The sequence below is a fragment of the Oratosquilla oratoria genome, chromosome 42 (assembly GCF_046742065.1).
Source record: "Oratosquilla oratoria isolate Oo_2021 chromosome 42, ASM4674206v1, whole genome shotgun sequence".
In the NCBI taxonomy this organism is placed as follows: Eukaryota; Metazoa; Arthropoda; class Malacostraca; order Stomatopoda; family Squillidae; genus Oratosquilla; species Oratosquilla oratoria.
Window position 1 is genome coordinate 5,583,505 of NC_134818.1, and position 27,358 is coordinate 5,610,862.

Below are 27,358 nucleotides of genomic sequence, written 5' to 3' on the forward strand. Positions count from 1 at the left end.
ATTTTTACTTTAACATATATAAACGATATGTGGCTTTAATCAACCTGAGCATCCCAAAAAGTCCCTGAAGTATTGGCTGCATGTTACCTTGCACTCAACAACCCCATTACCAAGTACGAGAAACAAATTTTGTATATATCATGTACTGTTCTGTTACTGACCCAGGGCAGTGGACAAGGTGCAGGGATAACCCGTCATCCAGGAGGTGCTCAGATAAGAGGGAGGGTGGAGGGGTATGGAGTGTATTCAGGGATGGAATGGGTGGAAATGATTTTATGCCTTTCCCTTTTTGGCTACCTCCCTTGTAAGGGGGAAAAAGCCTTGGTATATGTATGTATGTACTGTTACTTTGTGGAATTGGAAACAAAATTCATCATCTAATTGCCTTTATTAAAACAATAGTAAATCATAATTTTATATAGGACTATTCTATTAATGGAAAAAATATACAATACATTTTTTACCATATGATGCAATTAAAGTCAAGTTAATTACAGTCATGGGTATACATTTTCAGATTAAAAAGTGTACAGTAACTACTGTTGTAATTTATTTTATACAAGTAAACTTCAACATCAAAGTAACAAAGGGTTTACAGATAAATCCCATTTTCTAAACAAACTAGTGCTTTCAGTGAATCAAGGCCAAACTTATTACCTTCTGCAAATGCAATAATCTACATGTAACATTGAAGATCTTTGTATGTAGCATTACCCTCAATTAACCAACAGTAACTCAAAATATATCACCTGAAGACAACTGAAAAAGGTTTTATGAATTCTTTTTTAGAGATTTAAGGGCTAAAACATTAGAATGACCCTTAAAGAGAATAAAAATTTCCCTCAAAGAATGGCAGGAATGAGTTTTCCAAGATTTTTTTTTTTTCTAATAGACCTTCCAGAAAGTGCTCACTTTTCAATTCTCAGAAAATTTAACTGAAGTACTGCCTCAAGAAACAAGAACAGTATTTAAATGGAAGACTGCAAATACCTCTTTACTTTTACAGCCTTACCCAAGAGCCCAAATGTTTACAGTACTCATCTCATATGCCCACCTTCATGTTGTACCCTATACCTTAACAGATAGTCTTCATGAAGTCTATCTTGTATACATAAATCAGATGTCACTGCACCAACACAAAAATAACGACATAAAAAAAATATATCTATATATATCCACTCTTGATTTCAGACAAACTCTGAAAACTATTTCTACATCCCTCCCCCATCCCAAATTACCAACTTCGTTGCTGGCAATTGCGAATTTAAATACTACATGACTCTGGGAAATTGAAAAAGGAGAAAACTTTAAATCAGGAGCAACAGATTCTTTACATCACACATTAACTCTTGATAACCTTTAATATAGCGGTTCTTAGTTCACAGTCAAATCCCTAATTCATACTGCTAAATGCTTAACAGGGGCAAAGTTGGTGTTGTTGCCTAGACTCTGGCCAAGCAGTCCCATCTGGGGCTTAGGTGCGGTGGCATGGGAGATGCATCTCATTTATTCTGGTTCTTGCTTCTTGGTCTTGTGTTCCTCCACAAGTTGTAACAAGCCTTCTGGTAATTTCCCTTCATCAAACTCCTTGCTCCACTGACGCAACTGAAAATATACAATAATAACTTGATCACATATCTAAAGCATTTTAGATTACTAGAACTGTTAAAGATCTGCAATACAATAAACAAATATGGTATGGGAGTGGCTAAAGCAATTTGTGGGTAAAATTGCATGGAGTTTAAATTTAATGGAAAAACAAACAGCCTTACTGGGGCTGGTAATGGTTATCAGGTCCTCCCACAGATGTCTCTCATAAGAAACTTTGGACAGTCTGTGTTATATTACCCCATCTGGGGTATTGGTCCCTGTCTGGGGCATTAGCCGTGTGTAAAGTAAAAGCTACTCAGTAGCATGCAGCTGATACTTTAGGGTCTATATGGGGCACCCCTACATATCAGAATCACACAATTTTGTCTGTGATAGAGAAATTATCTACTCAAGAGAAATTATACAACTTTATTGTACTGTGTCTGTTCCTCCATCATGCTGTCCCCCCATTCTTAACCACTTCCATACAGTTATGCCTACGTAGGCGGCATGAGGAGCAAGTGGGTACGCGATGATGCCGACGTAGGCATCTTGAATATATTTATTGTAGTTGTACCTACGTAACCTCCGTTCTCTCTAAACTGGCTTCATCATATTTTCTATGGTTATCAAAAGTCACAGGTGAAAGAGAACGAACGATTGAGCACTGACTTTATTTTTTATAATGCGATTACTATGACGCAACATCGCACGTCGGGCAGCTAATGCTGCCAGCTGCCAGACATGTGATATGCCCTGGAGTGAAGAGGTTAATACTGTCCTGTACCACTTCTCTGAATACATATTTCCATTTTTTGCCTACCCCCTTGTGGTGGTGGTGGTGGGGGGGGGGGGGAAGAATACTACCACCGAGTTTTCCCTCACAGGTTGTAAAAGGCAGCTAAAATGGGATGGAGTGATGGAAATAGGCATCCTGCTCTCTGTGACCCTAATGGGTACATTCCTACAAAAATCAAGGCATATGAGGGCCTGAGAGGAAATTTCCAAACAGAGTCCTAAAGTTTGGGTCTTTTAATGTGCGTGGGTGTGGTATAGGTGACAGTACAAGGGAAGAGATAGGCACTATTTTTGTGAGAAGGAAGATGGATATGTTGGCATTAACCCTTAGCATACAATGACACTGACATTGGCACCCTGAGGTGTGAGTAGTTACACAAGGATGGCCGTGTCAGCATCCTTATTATATTTTGTAGTTGTAGCTGAGTGAACCTTCAGTGATGAGGTACAGTGGACAGTACATGTAACAGTAGAGTACTTTGAAATGAAAGGATTTCTTTTTTGTGAATTCAACATGTGTAACAATATGTAAAAGAACATATATTGCTTAAAACTTTAAAGTACATTGAAATGGCATAGCACACGTTTGAATATATGAAGTATATGTATTCTTATGAACTAGATTTGAAGTAGACTACTTTTGTAACACCTCGGGGATTAGTGAAATATTCAGGAAGCTGTGGTACAATTCTGGAGGTCATAACGATGTTCAACAATGGATGTGGGAGGAGACTGGGAAGCAGAGGAAGACCGGGTCTTGAAAGGGGGAGGAGGGTCACCTGGCGAAACACCATTTAGGTCGAGACAACAGGGGACTTTCTTTATGTGATCAAGGTGCAATACAGTTTTCTGGAAGTCATGCAGATTTCATGTTCTGACTTTATTTCCCGATTCTTTTTTAATCATTCCGTAAGGACCAAGATACTTAGGAGAAAGTTTGGAAGTTGAAGTGTGGTTGAGTGAATAAACAATGTCTCCTATCTCGAAAAACAATCTCTCACAGATTTGTGCTGAAGCAGTGCCATGTTTTCCTTTGAGATAGAAGGTGAATCATGAATTCTCTTGAAGTTACAATTCTGACATTTTGACTTTAACATAGTCATCGAAATTGTAAACAGATCCTACATCTCAAGTAAGAATGTCATGTGGGAGCCTTTTGTCCGAGCCAGAAAGGGTTGATTGCTAATTAAGTAACCTGGCCTTGCTGTGGCCTGCTACATTGCTTCTGACCCAGGGCAGTGGGCAGGATACGGGGATGACCCGTCATCCATGAGGAGCTAAGATGAGAGGGGAAAAGGGTGGTGGATGGGAGTGGAGTGGAGTGGGTGAGAATGAAATAGGTGGGAGTGGGTACAAGCCTTCCGAGTTGGCTACCTCCTCCCTGGTAAGGGGACGAAAAAAACCTTGGTATTTAGATGGATAGTTCCAGCCAAATTTGCAATACCAAGTTTCCCATTCAGGAAGTGATGATTAAATAGCTGAAAGAATATTGGAACCAGCAACTTTTCCATAGAAATTTATATTATTCAAGAGTAGAATTTTTGAGGGGCAGTAATGGGGAGGGGTTGTTGTTGACATGTAGTTGGCAGTCCTTCCCTGTGCTTGTAGCGTGGCGTCGCGACCAACTGCGATTGGCCCCTTGCCCAACTGACCGTCACAGAGGTTGACCCTCACACTAACCAGAATAAAACCAACAAACCAAGCAGAACTTCATTCCCACTCCCTTGGCACCATAGGCCCACAGCAACACACTGCTTTGTTTTGCTGCCCACCTTTCAAAGCTTATAATTTGTTCTATCCCCCTTTTTTTTCCCATTTGATTTGGCTCCACAATTATTTTTCTTCAATTCATCCAGATGTCCTATTTTTCTGTTGTAGGACTGTCACTGGTCTTGTAGTAGTAGGAGGGGGACTGGGGGTGGGAGAAATGAAGGGAATACAATTGAAGCTAAGTGAGGGAGAGAGGGAGGGGGGTAAATGGAAGTGGAGTATTGGTATATGTAAGTGATCACTGGTCCCTAAAGGCTTGAGGATTTTAGTGGGGCTCAAAATGAGGGGTCTATGCAAGTACACACCCATTTCAATAATAAATTACCATTTTCCATTTTCTTTACCACCACTCCTTAAAAAAAAAAAATATATATATATATATATATATATATAATAATAATAATAAATATACATATATATACATGCATATATATATATTACATATATATATATATATATATATATATATATATATATATATATACACTGTATATATATATTATGTATATATATATATATATATATATATATATATATATATATATATATATATATATATATATATATATATATATATATGTGTGTGTATATATATATATATTAACTCACCTGCTCAAGTTCCCGGTGTAGGGAATAGACTGCTTTTTCTCTATTAGCTACCAATTCCTCTAGGTATTGATAACGCAATTTCTTACGAGCTCTGCATTCTCGAGCACTTTGTCGACTGCGTTCTGGAAACAAAGAGATAATTAGTCTCATCATATTATTCTGGCAAAACAGAATGCTCTCATGAATGGGTTTTTGCCCAGCAAAAGGTACAAATGCTATTCACTCCTTACACATTTCACGAATTTTTACCTACCCATGTGCAAAAATATGGTTCAACTTATAAAAAATAAATAAATAGAATAAGTAAATGAATAAATACATAAATAAAATAAATAAAATACATAAATACATACAGAGATCAATCAAAGGAACAATGGAAATCAAAGATATAGATTAAGTTGGAACTGTAAATGAATTTGTGGCTAGGTATGTATGCGAGAAAATTAAAGGATAGGAGACGAGACCCAATGAGCATTGCCCCTTTCCTGTATACTACAATTAGGTAAATATCTTGCCTCAATCAGGAGGTGGCGTCCACAGGGGCTGACACTTTGTTTCTATACTGGCCCCAAGATCTCCATCAACTGTATTTCTCAACACTTTTTCACACTTGGATGGCTGCCAACCAGCAACTCCTTCCTTCCTCCTATTACTTTCAGTCACTGACATAACCAGTCTCACACCAATACAATATGGAGAGGGACCTATGACAAGTAATCTGAATATGGTGGGCCTGCAAGATGGAGAGCAAAGCTGCTTCCCATTTTCAAAACCTGTCAATCCCCTCACCTCCATCAGGAGGTGCAGCCCTGAGTGGCTGGCACTTGGTCTTAAGGCTGGGCCCACAAAGTTTTCTCAACTTCAGCTATATTTATATTTTTTCACACTTGAAGATCAGAAAATGGTTCTCCACTTCCTACAACCTTCAGCCTGTGACACAGAAACAGTCTTACTTATTGGTATTAGTTAGCCTACATACAGTGGTGTATGTAGATACCAGTCACGGTGATGACGTGGTGGTGATATAACCACGATTTTTGGTTTTGGATGCATCACAAACTGACATACCGGGGTCATATTGTTGGAAAGGTTAGGTCATGCAAGGAGACACCGCCTAGTGACAGTTGTTTACATTCAGGTACATGGCTCAGACCTCTGTTGTTTTTTTGTATACTTAACAATGGTAGCAGAGCATAGTTTGGTGATGATGGATTGCTCGACAAAGTGGCCACCAAAGCTAGAGCATGAAGAACAATGAAAATTGGAAAAAAGATATACAGACCTCAGCCAACAAGTGTTAGATTCCTTAGCCCATCATGCAGGACAAAATTCATGTTGGGAAAATAACAGGTCTTATGGATTATATGATTTGACAGTGAAAGATGATTAGTGACGTCTGATGTTACTGAAGTAACTTACAACATGAAAGCTGCTTTGTCATATTTTTGGTGATAATATGAGCAGGCCTGATTTGACTATAATTAGTGTTCCAATTTCCACACAAGTCAACTGTGAGGTCATCAATAGCCTTCCCTAGGTTGAGGTACACAGTCCACCCACCCATTTCTCTATTCCAGCACATCAATTGTTCTCCAGTAAAAGCTAAAAGGTTTGACAAACATGACCTTCCAGATCTGAAACTAAACTGACTATCTACCAGAATGTTCACCTCTTCAAGATATTTGGTCCATCTATCTTTCACAATCCCATCACAAATTTCACTATTGTGCTAGTCACTAAGTCACACTAAGATTCGGGAAAGCCGTAGGCAGCAGGACAGCACAACAAGACGTCTTGTGTTGCCAACCGGCGACGTTGCCACCAACCTGACACGTCTTTTAAGAACCACCAACTTGGAAATAGTGTGCCAGACAAGCAGAACAATAAAAGACATCACGAAGACAGAAACACACAACAACCAGACACCGGGCACCAAAGCCGGTGTTTATCGTATTCCGTGTTCAGGATGTGATAAAGTTTACATCGGAGAAACATCACGCGACCTGAATACACGAATACGTGAACACCGTTACGACGTCAGGCATGATGTCACCACCAATGCATGTGTGACACATAGAAACAGGGAAAACCATCTTATGGACTGGAAGAATGCAGAGCTGCTGATACAGGAACCAGACAAAATCCGCAGGAAGTGTTTAGAAGCAGCAATCATTCAAGGAACGAACACTATTGAACAAAACAGGGGCATGTTTAACATATCTCCTCACATTATTCCCCTAATACCCATGGCCAGCAAAATATTAAATATTTAAACCACCCTTTGTGGACATTTCGCCCACGGACGTTTGGGCCAGCATTCTCATCCTTTCCCAGTGTCCAATCCCCCCCCCCTTCTCCTCCTCCTCTTCCTTCCCCCCCTTTTCTCTCCCCGTTCCCTCCTTTCCCCTTATTTAATCTCAAGCATTTGTATCTCAACTTGTACTTGAAAAAGCTGTAATAAGCGAAACGTCGTACAAATAAAGGCTCTGTCCTCATATGGTGTTTATCTCGTCAATCTATATATATACCCACACCCCCAGAAATACATATCTCTTTCTTCCACATATAACATTACAATTACATGCACATATCATAATGCAGACAGATTAGTCATCAACAAGTTAGTAATGGGTAGTGAAGTCATTGAGGAGGCCTCAGGTCGGGCAGGAATAATGAATGAAAGTTTCCAATAGGGTTTCATGACAGAGCAATTTTTTTCTGGAAAGTGAGAAGAATAAAAATTCTGGTTTAGAAGATATAAATGTACAAGTGAGAGAAGTGATCAATCTTTTGGGACTACTGGATGTGAGAAAAGCTTCAACCTGACGGGATCTCCAAATGGATACTCAAAGAATGTAGGGAACAACTAGCAGACAAGATTCCAAGTCTTATGTTCACTCAAAGATAGTATAATGCCAATCACAAAGGTAGTAAGGAGACACCAGTTAATGGTTAGTATCACTGGACAGCAGACAAGAGAAATTTTGTGAAAGGATTGTGAAAGCTCAATGGACTAAATACCTTGAAGAAATGAACATAGTTTGGGTTCAGATCTGGAAGATCGTGTGTCAAACCTTTTAAGCTTTTACTCAAGAATGATTGATGTGCTGCAAGAGAGAAGGGCGAGTGGACTGCGTGTACCTTGGCCTGGAGAAGGCTTTTAATGAAGTACCTCACAGTCAACTTATGTGAAATTGGAAGACTGAGAGGCAAACTACTTGAATGAATGAAAGATTCTTTGAAGGAAAGATACATGAGGACAGTAGTAAAAGATAAGATGTCAAGATGGAGTGCAGTAACAATTGGAGTTCCACAATGTTTAATGCTTGTACCAATATTGTTCCTTGTCTATGTCAATGCCATGTTGGATGGTACAACAAAATATGCTAACATGTTTGCAGATGAACCAAAAGCCATGAGAATAATGAAAAACAAGGAGGACTGTAAATTATTTAAAAAAGATCTAGACACTATTTTTGAATGGAGCAAAGACTGGGAAATCAATTTCAATACCAAAAAATGTTAAGTACAGTGATCCCTGGTATTTGCAAGTGTTAGGGACCAAGACCCCTCACAAATAGCAAAAAACCACATGTAATGGACACAACCCTTAAAAATTTCTTTGAATACCTTTTAATCATTCACCGATTTGTGGAACTTCCTGGATTAGAATAGCCATATCAAAAATATAAATCTATAAAGCCAAGTTTGACTGATGCAGACACTGTGACAGGACTGCCAAGGCATAGTTCTATTCCTGAATATTAGAATTAGGTAAATATATACATAAATGACCTCATCACTTACCAAGTTTGGCCTTCATGTCGGATTTGCTGGCCTTCCTTCCTGGCTTCCTACCCCGCTTGTTGGCCTCCCGCTTTCCACCCTGGAACAAAAACATCCATTTATTACTTCAAATGGTAGAAAATGGTAAATTACATTGATGTTAAACCAAAATTAATTAATTTTTTCCTCCAGCATCACATGTGAGGGGAGGGTCCCCATGTAAGGGAAGAAGTGGCCCCTCCCTCCTGTGGAAGTACAGTCAACTCTCAATTAACACATTTTCGATTTAACATGAGTTAATTTTTAAGAAAAATTGTTTAAATAACAGGACAATTTCGATTTAACACGATCTGAATTTGGTGATAAGAGCACTGAGAGAGAGGGCCTCTGTGCAGTCAGTCTCTCATGCTCTGTTTTGATCTCAGTCTGAAGCTAGCCCACACTGTGAGTGGAAGTGTCTGTGTACAAGTTACAGAGAAATGAATAATTTGGTTAGAGACTGTAAACTCTCGTTTTCTGTTCTACACCAAAACAAAAAAGAAAATGATGTCACCAACCCACATTTAATGAGAAACTAATTTTTAAATGTATGGAAAGCGATTATAAGTCATAAAAGCCTGAAATATTGTTACAGAGAAATAAATATTTTAGAGATTGTAAACTCTCATTTTCTGTTCTACACCAAAACAAAAAAGACAAATGTGTCACCAACCCACAATTAATGGTAAACTAATTTTTAAATGTATGACTGTGATTATAAGTCATAAAAGCTTGAAAATTGTTACAGAGAAATGAATGATTTAGTTAGAGATTGTAAACTCTCGTTTTCTGTTCTACAAGTGCCTGGGAGTCGGAGGAAGAGGCGAGTGAGGCGGAGAGTGGCTGGTGATGAGTGCACACATAGAATAAATAACTGTGTACTACAAATGAATACAAAGAATGTGTGTTTTTGTTGTTTCTGTAACCTACAAATGTATTAATAATGTGTAACAAAATCCCAATATAGACAAGACTTTCCCAGTGTCCAGATACCTAATCCCCCCCCTATTACCATTATTTCCTATGGGAAAAATATATTTAACTAATGCAGTTTTGATTAACACAACATCTCCAGGAACGTAACCCTCATGTTAATTGAGAGTTAACTGTACTTTACTTTGTTGCATTGCCTCTGACTGAGGGCAGTGGGCAGGAGACAGGGATGTCCCTTCATCCACAAGGAGCCAAGTTGAGAGGGAGGTAAGGTTGGAGTGTAATGGTGGGAGTAGGTGTGTGCCTAGAATGTCTACCTCCTTTATATGAGGAAAGAAGCCCTTGTACAGATTAACCCTTGGCACATATTTGTCAACTTGTAGTTACATTTGAACATTTTTTTCTTTTCTTCTTAGCTCTGTTAGCATTTATGAATTCCTCCAATGTTTCTTAAAAAAAAAAAAAAAAAATATCTGCCTTCTCAGTGCGAGTCATTTCTGGACTATCTTCTGTGCACTGGAATTCAAGTTCTATGTCATAACTATTTCCTATGGGGCACGTGTACTTCAAAGATTCAATAATGTCCTCCTCCTCTCCCTCTCTCACTTATTTTTCCCTTCTTTTCTTTGAAATATACGTGTCCCATATGATTTTTTTTTTTTTTTTTAATAACGTGTGTCCAGCCTGCAAAAGGCTGCACTGTTGGATTCTTTCAAGCATCAAGAAGCAGATATCCATATCATGAAGGGCCCTTGTGCACAGAAGATGTCAAGAGGTGTCCACAAGTGGACATGATCACCCCCAACCCTCCCAAGGGCTGCAGCCACGAAGGACACCTGGTCTCCAGACCAGGCCAGAGAAATCGCTTTTACACTCTCCCTTCCATTTCTCCTATTAGCCAGCAACATAGAAACTTACCCAGGCCACTAGACATGCCCCATCTGCACTAAGCACATTAACTACACACACACACACATCCATCAAGTGCAACATATGCCAAAAATGGTTACATTTAAAATACACAACTTACAAATAAAACACAAAAATCTGGAGCTGTAGCCAGCACAAGACAACCTTCTCATCCTCAAATACATCAAAATATAAACACACCCTGCACAGATAAGCATAAATGGACTTGCAAACTAAATAGAAAGGATAGAATCCAACACTCAGTGTTGCTCAATCATCCAGGTATTGCTGGGACATACTAGAATTAAGTCTACTTTACATGTGCAGCAGTTTTCCGATAAAAAAAAAAAAGAGAACCGTAAACACCAGACTCAAAGTGAGAGGTTTTATACCAAGGGCTTTTCCCTCCTTACAAGGGAGTAGCCAAGTCAAGGGGCATGTACCTATTCCCACCCATTTCATTCCCATCCACTCCTCCCATGTCAGCTCCTCATGGATGATGGGTCATCCCTGCATCCACCAACTGCCCTGGTTCAAACATAAAGCAGCAAGACACAGTGCATTCATAGTAAGGCCACTTCATTTAATTGGTGATCCTCCCTTTCCATATCTTCATACAGAAAAAGAGAAGACAAAGAAATTCCTTCAGGCCGCTTCAAAATATCCTTCACACATGAGCAACCCTTACCTCCCATCCCTCCCTTGCTTGCATAACAGTATTATCCATACACAGTCATTCTCCACTCATCCCTATCTCCTGCCTTCTCCCTTCCTTGCTCAACAGACATTCCCCTATTGCTCAGTGTCCCCTTCACCCCATCCATCCATCTCATCCTCAGTTGTCCCTCAAGTTCACTTCCTCCACCTTTGCCTTCCACACCTCTTTTACCAATGTTCCATCACTCATTCTTTCCACATGTCCAAACCATCCAAATAATCTTTCACCACCTCACTCTGTCATCTTTTCCACTCCCACTCTCCTCCTCTTTTCTCACTTTATCCAACCTAGTAACTCCTACCATACTTCTGACATTTCATCTCAAACATATTTAAACTTTTCCTCTCTGCCTCTCAAATTCCAAGTCTCTGCCCCATACAATCACCCCTTCATACAATCTCTTCTCTGCATCCATTCCAGTTGCCTAGTTCTCATAAAAGATTTCAATCCCTCAAAGCATTTACTTGCTTCTCTCAATCTACAATTTACCTCCACCTCTAACCCTCCCTTTCCTGCCACATGTGACCCCAATACCTAAAGCTATCCACTTCCTCCAGCCTCTCTCCTTTGAGACTTTTCCAACTCACTGCCACTCTGTATATATTATATATCTTTTTACTTTGCTTAAAGGACACCGAGCTTACACTATAGACAACACAAGACATCTTCCTTGAGTGAACTATGGGCTCACCTGGTGGCCATTGCTAGTTACCTGTGAGATGTGGGTCTCCTGCAAGAGAGACCAGGGGCAATGGATTAATTGGGAGCTGTGGGTCTCCTAGAAAAGAGATCTGGTGCACTGGGTATCGATTGATTTCGAGTTTTTGGAAGTTGTGTGTAGATGTGTGTTAACTGCAGTTTCAATCTTTCATGGAGTGGTTGTGTTCACAATATTGGTACATGTGGAGATTGGTATATTATAACACATTTATAAAAGTTCACTGTAAACCCACTATCGGAGAAATAATAACAGAAATAAAGAGAAACTGTATATTTCGACTACTATCTGTAGTCCTCTTCAGCAGAATGCTTACAAAAAGTTAAGATACTAGTTTATATAGGGTGGTGAGGTGGTACATAAAGGGGGGATGGGGCAAAGTGGGGGGACTCAGGTTACATGCCCTTGAAATGGCCGGGTCACGGAAGGACATTTAGGGCTCTTTTGTCCAACCGCTTTTGACAATAATTTGTTTACCGCTATCTTCGTAATACAATCTGGGGGCCACTGTCCTTTAATACCTCAAAAGGACAGTGGCCTCCAGATTGTATTACGAAGATAGCGGTAAACAAATTATTGTCAAAAGCGGTCGGACAAAATAGCCCTAAATGTCCTTCCGTGACCCGGCCATTTCAAGGGCATGTAACCTGAGTCCCCCACTTTGCCCCATCCCCCCCTTTTATGTACCACCTCACCACCCTATATAAACTTGTATCTTAACTTTCTGTAAGCATTCTGCTGAAGAGGACTACAGATAGTAGTCGAAATACACAGTTTCTCTTTATTTCCGTTATTATTTCTCCGATAGTGGGTTTACAGTGAATTGGTACATGTGATATAAACCCATGTGCAGTATGTGTTCCTCGGGTAGATATGTGTGATTAATCTATGGGTTCTGTGTATGTACAACATGTGTATAGGCCTTTGATGATTTTGATGTCTTAGTCAACAAGGTATGGGAGGGCTAGTGCCAATGACCCCCTTGTGTGGAGAAACAAATGAAAGAAGATGGGTTGGAAGGAAATGTGAAAGAGAAATGAGCGAGTACCTGGACCTGATCCAGAGACCAGGTACTGGTACTCCACCTGTAAGTAGAGGTGGGGAATTTGCAATGTCTTATGTGGGCTATCCTATGGTGAAAATTCTTCATGTGAGCCATCTTGGGTTAACGATTCTTCAGTTGTAGAGTTGATGACAACAAGCCTAACCCTCATTCAACCTAACCTAATCTTAATTCCACTGTTGATATTTGGCATACTGGGGTGACAATTCTTCTGGTGTGATCTTATGGGGTGACAATCCTTCAAGTGGGCATTCTGGGGTGACAATTCTTCATGCGATCCTGTCATCTGGGAGAGATCTCAGTACTCACTGGAAGTTTTGGGTCATCCAGTGGTTTGGTCTTCTGGATGGCAGTACTGCCTCTTGCTGGCATCAAAACTGCACATTACAACACGTATCCACTTAGAAATCAAAATTTTCTTCAGGGAGCAGTGTAGTGACACTGATGTCATATGTAAATCATTATGTTTAATCTATAATTACATAAATTTATTTTTGGTTTGTTTGGTTTCTTTAATGTATAACATTTACACATTTTGTTCCCTGGACAGTTTATGTTGGTAAACCTATAGGTAGGTTTCAGTATCAAAGGGGTCATTTAGATGTGTGAAGTCAATGTCAAGAAGAAAAAGGAGTAAAGAAGGGAAGAGATGTGACAAAGAAAATAGAGAAAAGGAAGAATGGAAGAAATTGAAGAGAAGAAAAAAAGATAAAGGTGCAGGGGTCATGCAAAAGAGGGGTAGGCAATGAAATTTGGGGTCATGCAAAAGAGGGGTAGGCAATGAAATTTGAAAAGTGAAGATGTAATGATGGAGGAGGAGGAGGAGGAGGAGGAGGAAGGAGGAGGGAAGAGAAAGGAAGGAGAAAGGAGGAGGGAAGAGAAAGGAAGGAGGAAGGTGGGAGGGAAGAGGTGGCGGCGTCGTTAAAGAGAGCCAGAGGAAGAGGCGAGGTGGCGGAGGAGGAAGGGAGGCCGAGGTAATTGAAGGGCGAAAAAGATGAGACGAAGGAGGTGGCGGTGGCCGCTTCGCCACCACCCGTTGCGTCTCCTAGCAGGAGGAAGGCATCGCCAGGCACGCGGCAACTGTCAGGTCTTGTTACTGTCAATGACAGTTTTGTGCCCACGTTGGTCATATCCCTATCATTGTAGATGAAAACGTTAACCACGTTCATGTACGAGATGTCACAAACTACATCATGTATGAAATGTTTGCTACTAAAATTATGTCCGATTTTCTTGGGCTGCCTTCCCTACTACACCGTCCTGTACATATCTTTCATCCTATCAACTACCTAACGACCTGACTTTTCGCGAAATACATTCTTTCACTCATCTCAGCCAACTTCCTTCTCTCCTCCTGTACCCCCATCTCCTCCCTCTCCCTCTCAACAAGATGCAAGCAATGTAACTATGGGTACCAGGCGTCACTTCGCCTACATGGAGACACCGTCTGTTCTTGGCCTCGGAATGGGTTATACGTGATGAGGTATGCGTCGTAACAGGTTGTGTTTTCACAAGTATCCTGTTTGGCACCAAATTCACACCTCTGCTATCACTACGCACATACACATGCCTACATCTGCACTCGATTCTACGGCACCGGCTTCAATATATTTGAACAAGGACAAACAATACATTCCATGGCGATAAATCACACCTTGGCAGCACCAACAAGGCAAGATGATGAACAAAACATGTTAAATTTCACAATTACCACACAATAAGTAAAGCAACCTAGGAGAGCGGTCGAAACACCTTACCTCTCCCACGGCTACGTGCCGACAGACGAGGTGCTGGGCTACTACGCACTACACCCGTCTCCCAGAGCCATGCAACATACGACCTTAAGACCATCCCGTACGTTCATTGTGTCGTTGCCTCCTTAAACACTTCCTATACTTAAAACGTTAACAGTTAAAACACTGTTTAATAACAGTGAATACACCCTGGGAATGACAAACATCATGCGAAAGTAAAGTCCTTGAGGAGCATTACATGAAGTAATAATAATAATAATATTAATAATTCCGTTCCGAGTAGCAAACTAACACGGTAAGATCGATAATAGCGTGCTCTCGCCGGCATCCTAGAGTTGTGCTTGGAGTCCACATGTGTCCGAAACATATGCTATGATTTTTTTTCCATAGAAACTTGACAGAACAAACCCCTAAACCTGCCACCATTTAGAAAACGCAACTCATGTTACTGTTTACAAAATTATAATGACATACCGACTCATAACGAATGATCTACAATAGTATTTAAAATTATTGAAATACGCACCGTACCCGAACAACTACACTGATGATACGCAGTTATCCTAGTCCTTCATCTACGCTTACTATACAACATAAAAAATATGCATTTTAAACTACATGGTTTAGTTGCACCAAACTCCTGTCAAGTGTAATCATATTCACTTTCCTGGCGAGGTTGATGCGTAAACTCCTAAATTAAACATTTAATTTATAGCCAATGCTAAACCCATCGCGAAATTCAAATTACGTAGACAACTGGAGAAAACTACACGATGAACGTAATTTCTTCCCTATATCAAGATTTGTCGAGAGCAATATGGTATAACCTGCACATGTATCTATACTGTAAGTACAATCTGTACCCATATGCAATAAACACGGTTTGATTCAATTTGAACGCTTCTCAAACGGATGTTTTCCATATAGACGCTTCCAAACCTATTCTAAGCCCTATTAATCAAAATTTGTGTTTTAGCATTTTTTTAAATCCAAATGGGAAACTTCCATCTGAGCCTACACGCAACAGAAGTTATGCTCTTGAGATATCGCCTCCGCTCACAATTATATTCTACACTGTTCCTTCTTATTTATTCCACAAATGCATCTTTACAGAAAACTATATATCTTATGTCTTTCAAACAACCCGTCTTCTTGAGTTTCTTGCTATATCATATTACTCCGCTGTCCCTGGTCAACGGCGGATCCAGGGGGAGGAGGGGGGGGTGGCTGAAGCCCACCAAATTTGTTCTTCCATGACCTCATTGTAGAGGTCGAGAAACCTTCCACGTGTACACCAATACATGGCAGAAAACAGTATTGCAGTGGCAGAAGTATACTCAACACATCACTGAGGGTAAATCTCTAAAATGTAAGTATTACTTTTGCGGCTTTTGCCCAATATTCTAAAAAAAAATCTAAAGTGAGAACACATACTTCAATTTAAATTCAAAACCATTGTATTCGTGCTACAGAGTACATCTCTTTAAAAGCGTCATCTATATTTATAAAATTCAAGTTAGCCCGCCCCCAAAGCGTCATTTACATTTTGATCCTGGATCCGCCACTGCCCTGGTCTCTCTTGCTGGAGACACGCGGCCTTCGGGTAACCGTCAGTAGTCTCCAGGCGGGTTACCAGGTTACATGGAATTACATGGAGGTCAAACGAACAGCAACAGAACTACTGGTCCTTACATGGCTGTTTCGATACCTAATCTTTCATTAATATTATTATTACAACTAGCAACACATCAAATCAAGGACCCTCACGACCCTTGAAATAGGGATACCGGTGTCTCTTCTACAGTTACGAAAAAAAAAATTGCGTGACCGTTAATGTTCCGAGCGCGTTCCAATGTTCTCCGATTTTTTGGTCCAACGAAGAAGCAAAGATACCACATTTCAACCCGCATAGCGCTCACGTCACAATGCTCGTGAACGCGCGAAACCCAAAGTTCGTGTGTGATTGTTAATGTTCAAAGTGCGCTCCTAATGATCTCCGATTTTTTTCCAACTAAGAACGAAGAAGAGTTTAGAAGAGACAAAACTCCCTGAAAATGTTTAGTTACTGTTGAGAAGCAATATTGCTGGAGAGAGGGTAGAGTACCGGAGGACTGGAGAAGTGCCTGTATAGTTCCTCTTTACAAGGGAAAAGGGGACAAGTGTGAATGTAGTAGTTTCAGAGGGATTAGCCTGTTAAGTGTAGTAGGGAAGGCTTATGGGAGGATCTTAATTGAGAGGATTAGGAGAGGAACAGAAGGAGTAATTGGTGAGGAACAGTGTGGATTTAGGACAGGTAGAGGTTGTGTAGATCAGATCTTTGTGGTAAGACAGATATGTGATAAAGCTATAGGAAAGGGGAAGGATGTTTTTTGGGCTTTTATGGATCTGGAAAAGGCTTATGATAGGGTAGACAGAAAGGCACTGTGGGAGGTTATGCAGATTTATGGGATAGGAGGAAAGCTTTTGGGAGCTGTCAAGAGTTTTTATGAGAGTAGTAGAGCTTGTGTCAGGATTAGAAATGGAGAGAGTGAGTGGTTTGAAGTAAAGGTGGGACTTCGTCAAGGATGCGTTATGTCGCCCTGGCTCTTCAACTTATACATGGATGGGGTGGTGCGAGAGGTGAATGCTAGGGTAGTGGGTCAGGGATTGGAGATGGTTAAAGAAAATGGAGAAAAGTGGGAGGTGAGCCAGCTGTTGTTTGCGGACAACACTGCGCTTGTGGCAGGGTCAGAGGAGGGATTGAGGAAGTTGGTGGCAGAGTTTGGGATAGTATGTGATAGAAGAAAGCTAAAGATAAATGTGGGTAAATGTAAGGTGATGAGATGTACAAGGGGTGAAAGTGGCAGTAGACTGGAAGTGAACATTAAGGGAGAGCGACTGGAGGAAGTGGATAGTTTTAGATACTTGGGTGCAAATGTGGCAGGAAAAGGTGGAGTGAAGGTGGAGGTAGAATGTAGATTGAGAGAAGCAAGTAAATGCCTTGGTGGATTAAAGAGTGTAATGAGGAATAGACATTTGGGAATGGATGCGAAGAGGAGACTGTATGAAGGAGTGATTGTGCCAACAGCACTGTATGGGGCAGAAACGTGGAACATAAGAGAAGAAGAGAGAAGGAGTTTGAATGTGTTTGAGATGAGGTGTCTGAGAAGTATGGTGGGGGTTACTAGGCTGGATAGAGTGAGAAATGAGGAGGTGAGGAGGAGAACAGGGGTGAAAAAGGATTTGGGAGATAGGGTTGATGAAAGAATATTAGGATGGTTTGGACACATGGAAAGAATGAGTGAAGAAAGACTAGTAAAAGAGGTATGGAAGGCAGATGTGGAGGGAGTGAACATGAGGGGACGTCCTAGGATGAGGTGGATGGATGGGGTGAAGGGGGCTTTGGGGAAGAGGGGAATGTCTGTTGAGGAAGGAAGGGAGAGGACGGAAGACAGAGGTGAGTGGAGAAGGGTTGTATATGGATGATGTTGTGATTGCATGAGGAGGAATGGGCGGGGGGGTGGGGGGTGGGGTAGTATGTGTGAGTAAATTTTGACGCAGCCCGAGGGGATTTCTCCCCGTCCTCTCCTTATATGCAAGGGGGGACGGAGAGGGGGGGTCGCCGATTAAATGAAGCGGCCTTGCTGTGGATGTGCTGTGTCTTGCGACACTGTTTCTGACCCAGGGCGGTGGGCAGGGTGCAGGGATGACCCGTCATCCAGGAGGTGCTCAGATGAGAGGGAGGGTGGGAGGGGTGTGGAGTGTATTTAGGGATGAAATGGGTGGGAGTGTTTTTATGCCTTTCCCTTTTTGGCTACCTCCCTTGGAAGGGGGAAAAAGCCTTGGTATATGTATGTATGTATGAGAAGCAATAGATACACCTCCAGGAGAAGAGGTGGAGAATATAATATGGGTGGATGAGGGGTAATGTTTGTTGTGAAAAGTGACATAAAGGTGGAAGAAGTAAATCTGAGTGAAGGCAAAGCTGAAGCAGTCCACTTGAAAATTAGAGCTAAGGGCAGAATAGAAGACTTCATGGTGGCAATATCCCCCCTATGACAAGAGCTTGGAATGAAACTGAATATCAAGACATCTTACTAGACACTAATCTTCTCCTAAAGAAAACTATTGAACAAAGTAGCAATTTAGTCCTTACTGGAGATTTTAATTACAGTGAGGTCAGCTGGAAAGCAAGCGGCAAGGTAGATTCCTGGGGAAATACCCTAATACATATAGCAATGGAGAACACGATGACTTGTACCAGAAGAGGCTGGATGATCCCATCACAGATAATTGTCCAGGATGTAACACTTCAACCAGTACTATGCAACACATGGAAAACTGCATTGTGCACAATCATGCATGCTAACAACACAATATACACACTATAAAGGATTTGTGGGAAAAACCCTGTTCCAGCTGTGGTCCTCAGGGGGGCAGGACTGCTCAGTCAAACAGTCTAAGGAACAACAACAACAGCAACACAATGACTCTCCTCCTGTAAGGTAAGAAGAAATTACATTCCTACAAGATTTGATCTCCTACTAACCAAAGAGCCAGACATCATCAGCTCATTGAGCTACCACAAAATACACATGCCCAACATGCTCTAAACCCAGTACTTCAAGCAGACAGACAAAGGGCTCAGTTCAGTGCAATATGTGCAAAAACTGGGCCCACCTCACTTGTACAACACTTGCTGACACAAACCAATACACAAACACTTGGACATGTTCTACCTGCCCTCCAGTAACCCCACTCCCACCTCCCCAACCACAGCCAGCACCCTTACCCATTCCCAATTTCCCTTTGCCCTTATCCCCAATCAGTACTCCCCTTCCGTTGTCCCCAATCTCTCCTTTCCCCCCCCTCTAACCCAGATCCTATACCTTCCCCATTAACACCCCAACCTCAATCCCAAATGGCAACATACAACACATACAGAACACACAACATCAACATATTACAACACAACATTGATGGTATTAACACAATAAAACATGAACTCGAACACTTTCTTAAACAACACAACATACACATTGCAATTAAACAAGAAACAAAACTAAGATACTCACACAAAACACCATCATTTCATAATTACACCACCATCAGACAAGACCGGACCAACGGCAATGGCGGTGGACTCATCACCCTGATCCACCACTCCATCTGTTTTGTGGACACAAGTGCCACAACCAAAATTCTCCTCCCTACCACAGATAACACTACAGAAATCCAATCCATTCGAATCTGCACAGGCAACAAATCAACACTGACAATAGTTAACATGTACATTCCCCCCAATCATCCCCCACAGTTCCAAACACCTTCAGGCCTCAATTTAGCCAACTAGCCTCAATCCCCAACCTGATCATGGGTGGTGACTTCAACGTTAAGTCGTCTGCCTGGTATGTCGACAACCCTGACACAGACAGAGGGCTTGATATACAGACTCAGTTTGACTCATTGACTATCATGAACAACACACATAATCATACACATATCCCACACCAAGCCCTCTACACTCCCTCCTCTCCTGATATCACCTTTTGCTCTCCCTGCCTAACCCCAACAACATCATGGAGAGTGGTCAGAACCCTTGGTTCTGACCACCTTCCAATCATCATCACCACCAAAACAAGATGCACCCCAGTTGGCCACAGACACACATACACCAATTACAAGAGAGCTAACTGGGAAGCTTTTACTGAAGAGACAGAACAACATTTTGAAACACTTAACAGTACACCAATCAAACATAAACAATGCTGTGCACACTTTTAATACAATCATACAAAATGCAGACAAGAGATACATCCCTAGAGGCAACAGAAAATCACACAACCCCAACTTCACACCAGAAATCCAAGGCCTCATCAGACGAGACACGCTTAAACACAATACCCCCACACCTATCCCTCAAAACATAGCAGACCAAATACAAACACTAAACACTGTGATTGCCAATAAAATACACGAACAAAAAACACAAAATTGGCAAAACTTTATCAATACACTTGATCACAAAACAAACACCAGCAAATTGTACAAAACACTCAACAGCATTACACTATCCAACAGTAACACAACACGCTCTCATGCAGCAATAATCACAACAACAAACAATCTACCCTCAAACAGACAACAAGCAAACACACTCATAAATCACTTTGCACAGACAAGCCATCTCACTTCTCACCCTGACGACCGACGCACTATTCAACGTAAGAAAGACTTTCCCACAGACTCAGACTATACACCCTTCATACAGTCAGACAAAACACATAATACATAATCTCAAGCATTCATCTGCCTGTGGCCCTCATAACATAAGTAACATCCACCTAAAACACATTGGACAAGGTATACATGCACTCACAAACATTGCAAACTATAGCTATTCACACAACACTATACCCGACATCTGGAAGCATGGTAAAATAATCACCATTCCAAAACCGAACAAAGACCCAACAATCCCAACATCGCACCGCCCAATCACACTTCTCTGCACCCCCTCTAAAGTCATTGAATGCCTAATACTTCAACTTGTCACACCACATATTCCCCTTGCTGACACGGTTTTAGGCCACTACACTCCACAAACACTCTTCTGATAAACCTCACACAAAGAATTTTAGATGGCATCAATTCAGATAGGCCCCACCACAGAACACTTCTTATAACATTAGACATTAGTAAAGCTTTTGATGCTATCCCCCACCACAACCTAACAAGTAAAATATATAACACAAACATGCACAATAACACCAAAAGATGGCTGGCCAATTATCTGGCAGGTAGGAATGCTTACATGTCATATAATGGCCAATCATCGCACATCAGAAACATTAAGAATAGAGTACCACAGGGCTCTGTTCTATCCCCCATGCTCTTTAATCTATACATGCATGACTTACCCACACCAGACACCTCAGAAATACAAATCTCTTCCTACGCAGACAACATAACAATCACATGCACACATCGTAACACAGACAAAGCTGCAGAAATAATCCAGTCATACCTTGATACACTCAACACATGGTTCATCACAAACAGACTCAAAATAGCTCCAACCAAATCTACAGCAACACTTCTCACCAATTGGACAAAAGAACACAAATACATACCTCATCTCTACATCAACAACACTCTAATACCACACACAAACACACCAAAAATTCTTGGTGTAACATACGATACATCCATGTCTTTCAAATAACACATCACAAACATAAAAAACAAATGCCAAATGCACACCTAGACTTAACGCACTTAAGTAAATCGCTGGAACAACATTTGGACAAAACAAAGAAACTAATACAACAATATACAAACAATGCATACGCTCAGTGATGAATTATGCGAGTCCTGCATGGGCTCCTAATCTCAGTGAGACACACCACAACACCCTTCAAATCATACAAAACAAAGCCCTAAAAACAATTACAGGCTGCACAAATACAACACCTACAGACCATTTACACCATGAAACAAAAGTCCTCAAAGTCAAGGACCACCTCAACATGAGAGGCACACAAACACTTGCTGCAGCCACCACAAACACATCACACCCGCTACACTACATAGCAGAACACCCACACACACCAAGAAACATCAAAACAACACCCAAAGACCTGTATCACACACAGATACTCTCTTCTCTTCCTCCACAACCACCAAATACCAGCCTCTGGAAACATATTCATAATCATATCACTCACCGCTCCATTAACACACTGAAAGACAACACACTGCTGCATGCCAGACCCCCTGATATCCACCTTCTGAATCCTCTCTCCCACGAAAGGACAGAGTCCACCTGGCCAGACTGCGGTGCGGCCACCACCCAGCACTTCTAAGCTACCAGAAGAGGCTGGATGACCGCATTGTGAACAGCTGCCCAGGATGTAACACTTCACCCCATACCATACAACACATAATGGAAGACTGCATTATACACAATCATGCATGCAAACAACACAACATACACTCTATAAAGGATTTGTGGGAAAACCCACAGTGAACAAACATGTGCCAAAGAGTGGAAGGAAGAAGCAGAAACAGGACTGGTTAAACAAAAAGTGCAAGATCACAAAAAAAAGGCCAGGGATGTGTGTGGGGAAAAGGTAGAAAGAGAACCAGCAGTCCAAAAGAAGCTTACAAACAAGCTAGAAATGACTACGCAAGACTTTGCAGGGAAGAAAGTAATTTTGAAAGAGGTGCAACAGATAAATGCAAAGATGAACCAAAACTGTTTTATACATACATATACCTAGGGCTTTTTTTTCCCTTATAAGGGAGGTACCCAGACAAAGGCATAAATCCACTCCCACCCATTTTATCTCCACATATTCCACTCCCATTCACCACCCCTCCTTCCCTCTTTTTGTGGCTCCTATTGGATGATGGATCATTCCTGCATCCCACCTACTGCCCTGGGTCAGAAGCAATGCAGCAAGACACAGCACATCCACAACAAGGCCACTTCATTTAATCAGTGATCCCCTCTCTTTCCCTTCATGCAGAAAAGGAGAAGACATGGAGAAATCCCTTTGGGCTGCGTCAAAATATCTTTCACACATACTCCCTCACCCCCCATCCCCCACCCACTCCCTTCCATGCATCACATCATCATCCATACACAACCATTCTCCATTCACCCATCTTCTGTCTTCTCCCTTCCTTCCCCAACAAAGATTCCCCTCTTTCCCAATGCCCCTTTTACCCCATCCATCCATCTCATCCTTGGTCGGCCTCTGCCTTCCACACCTCTTTTATTAATCTGTCTTTACTCATTCTTTTCATGTGTCCAAATCATCCCAATCCTCTTTCATCAACCCTATCTCCCAACTCCCTTTCCACCCCTGCTCTCCCCCTGACCTCCTCATTTCTTACTCTATCCAGCCTAGTAACCCCTACCATAATTTTGAGGCATTTCATCACTAATACATTTAAACATTTTCTCTCTTATGTTCCATGTTTCTGTCCCATATAGTGCTGTTGGCACAATCACTCCTTCATACCATCTCCTCAGCATCCATTCCCAAATGTCTATTTCTCAATACACCTTTTAATCCACCATTTACTTGCTTCTCTCATCTACATTCTACCTCCACTCCTCCCTTTCCTGCCACATTTCCCCACAAGTATCTAAAGCTATCCACTTCCTCCAGTCTCTCTCCCTTAATACTCATTTCCAATTTGTTGCCATCCTCTCCCCTTGTACATCTCATCACCTTACTTTTACCCACATTGATATTCAACTTCCTTCTTTTGCACACTTTCCCAAACTGTCATTAAATACCTGTTTTACAGATTTATGTATGACAAACTGAGACACAAGAAGTTAACCAACAAGTTAATAAAGGGTGGTGAGATCACTGTATGTAAGCTTTTACTCAGGAGTGATTGATGTGCTACAAGAGAGAGGTGGGTGGACCGTGTGTGCCTAGACCTAATGAAAGCTCATGACACAGTAATTCACAGTTGACATATGTAGAAATTGGAGCATATTGGAGGACTAAGAGTCAAACTACTTGCATGGATGAAAGACTTTTGAAGGAAAGATACATGAGGACAGTAGTAAAGGATAAGATGTTAATGACAATGAAGACCCTGAACAACTGTGGGACAGCTTTAAATGTAAAACTCTGCTGAGGAGTACATTGGACCATGTTCAAAGTTGAGGAGTGGTGAGGCATCATGGGGGACACTGGAGAGTACAGAGTTGGGATGTGCCACAGAATATCTGTGGACCTGGACCAATACAGGTCTTAGAAATGGCAGAGCACAATTCTCTGAATGAGGATGGGTAAGGAGAGATAAATCTGGGGAATAGCTGAGGATGCCAAGGACAATTTTAATGCAAATGATCTCTGGTCTTCTTACCAAGCCCTGCAGAAACTCTGCTCCAAATTTGTGACCCACAGGAGCACAGTCCAAACAGGTGATGGCAAGCTAGTATCAGGTATGGAGGGATGCAGCCCCTTTGCCAAGTATATTGAGTAGTTCCTCATGGGTGACCCTCCAAGAGGACAGCTTCCACATGATGGTGTTCAGGTGGGGATTGCCGATCCACCTAAAGATGAATTTCCGCCCTCTCTGACAGAGGTCGAAGAGGTTGCAAGTAAATTGAGGGTGGAAAGGGAGTTCACATCTGCAACATCATATTACCTCCAATTTTCTCCTATTGCATACCTTCCCAAACTCCATCACTAACTGCCTTAATCCCCCTCTGACCCTGCCACAAGTGCAGCATTGTCAGCAAACAACAATTAGCTCGCCTCTTACTTTTCTCCATTTTCTTTAACCATATCTAGTCCCTTGCCCATTACCCTCACATTTACCTCCCACACCACCCCATCCATATACACATTGAACAGCCAAGGTGACATGACATATTCTTGCAGCCCCATCTCTACCTAAAACCATTAGCTCTCTCCATTTCCAATTCTATTACAGGCTCTACTAATCTCATAAAAACTCTGGACTGCCCTTAACGGCTTCTCCCAATACCACATATCTGCAAAATCTCCCACAGTGCCTTCCTGTCTACCATGCCATAAGCATTTTCCAAATCCATAAAGGCCCAAAAAAAACATCCTTACCTTTTCCTAAAGCTTTCTCACATACCAGGAGGTGCCAAGATTGGAGGAAGGGAGGGAGGAGGGTGGAGGGGAGTGGAATATATGGGAAATGAAATGGGTGGGAGTGATTTCTATGCCTTTTTCTTTTTGGCTACCTCCCATGTAAGGGGGAGGAAGCCTTTGGTATATGTATGTATGTATGTTTCTCACATATCTGCCTTACCACAAAAATCTGATCCATGCAACCCCTACCCTAAACTCATATTGTTCCTCTCCTAATCCTCTCAATTAAACCCTTCCCAATTACACTCAAATTGATTCCTCTGAAACTACTACAATCACATTTGTCCACTTTTCCCCTTGTAAAGTGGAATTATACAGGCACTCCTCCAATCCTCCAGCACTCTACCCTCCCTTAGACACACACCAACTTCTTCAATATGAGTCAAATTTTTGTGCACAGCACTGACTACCTGATGTATGATGATTTGATGATGCATCATAATATGCATGTTATAAAGTATGAAGCTCAGCTATCTTATTCATTCTTTTTCACCCTGAATGTTGATAACCACAGAAAACACAATCAAGCCAGTTCACAGAATACAGGGGTCGCTCAGCTACAACTACAAAATGAATATAATCAAGATACCAATGCTGGCATCCTTGTATACCCACTTGTGCCTCATGATGTCAATGTCAGTGTCATCGTATGGAAGGGATTAAACAATGTCACTAGCCAATCCACTATTACTGTGCCTCCCTTCTTCAGACATGTCTGAGAAGTATGGCAGAGGTTACAAGGTTGGATAGAATTAGAAATGAAGAAGTGAGGAGGAGAGTGGGGGTGGAAAAAGGTGATGGCAGATAGGGCTGATGAAAGAGTATTGAGATGGTTTGGATACATAGAAAGAATGAGTGAAGAAAGAATAGCAAAAGAGGCTTGGATGGAGTGAACTTGAGGAGATGACCAAGGATGAGATGGATGGATGGGGTGAAAAGGGCTCTGAGCAAGAGGGGAATGTCTGTTCAACAGGGAAGGGAGAAGGCAGGAGATACGGGTGAGTGGAGTATGGCTGTGTATAGGTGATACTGGGATGCAAGGAAGGGACGGGGTGAGGAAGAGGGTGTAGGGACTGTTTGTGTGTGAATGATGTTTTGACGCAGCCCAAAGGAATTTCTCCCCATCTTCTCTATTTTCCTTATGTGGGGACAGAGGGGGGGGGGGGGTTGCCGGTTAAGTGAAGTGGCCTTGTTGTGAATGTATTGTGTATTGCTGCATTGCTTCTGACCCAGGGCAGTGGGCGGGATACAGGCATGACCCATCATCCATGAGAAGCTAAGATGAGAGGGAGGAAAGGGTGGTGGATGGGAGTGGAATGGATGGGAGTGGGTATATGCCTTTTGGGCTACCTCCCTTATAATGGGGAAAAAGCCCTTGGTATATAGATAGATAGATAGACCAATTTCATTCTGATAGCTGCTGTTAGAAGTAATTGCACAGAAGTTTGCTGTACTTCTGGCCATGAAAATTCAGTGTATGGCTGCTGTACCTCAAAAAAAAAAAAAAAAAAAATTAATTCATTCCCAGCACAACAATGATCAAGTACTTTCCTGAAAAGGGCTATAGCTATTAACCAAAATACAGAAGTTATACTTTCTTCTAAGTTTCCTTTTATTACAAATGTGGGTCTTTGTAATTATATTATATATATATATATATATATATATATATATATATATATATATATATATATATATTTACACATTAAAATTGTATTCTCTCAATCTTGCTTACATCCTTCACTCTGTGGGAGACCATACAACTGCCACATATTCCAGTCTTGGACAGATGAGGGTTTCAATGAGGTTTTTCATAATTTCTTCATCCTTATGGTGAAATACCATTTTAATCTTCTACAGTAGTCTTTGAGTCTCTCCCACAATCCTGCTGATATGTCTATATTTACCTAGTTGTAGCATTCAGGAAAGGAGCAACTCCTTGGGTCCTGTCTCCTATTCTCTCTTTTTTGTTTTATCCTACCTAGCCTCAGATTCATGAACAGTTCCAACTTTATCTATATCCTTGATTTCCAATTA

At 41.4% G+C, this 27,358-nt stretch overlaps 1 protein-coding gene across 3 annotated transcripts in view; it reads right to left on the reverse strand.

The window, feature by feature from the left end:
* Positions 1-369: 369 nt before the first annotated feature.
* LOC143021794 (REPTOR-binding partner-like) overlaps positions 370-27,358 on the reverse strand; it is a 29,095-nt gene continuing 2,106 nt past the window's right edge. For 2 of the 3 annotated variants that reach the window (XM_076179530.1, XM_076179532.1), the window contains exons 2-4: positions 8,575-8,653; positions 4,768-4,889; positions 370-1,605 (exon numbers count right to left, since the gene is read on the reverse strand). In XM_076179530.1, the coding sequence (XP_076035645.1) occupies positions 1,507-1,605; positions 4,768-4,889; positions 8,575-8,653 (300 nt within the window). In that variant the 3' untranslated portion in view covers positions 370-1,506. Of the gene's footprint in view, positions 1,606-4,767; positions 4,890-8,574; positions 8,654-14,587; positions 14,642-27,358 lie in introns of those variants that run through there. The other variant, XM_076179531.1, reaches the window with a different exon arrangement.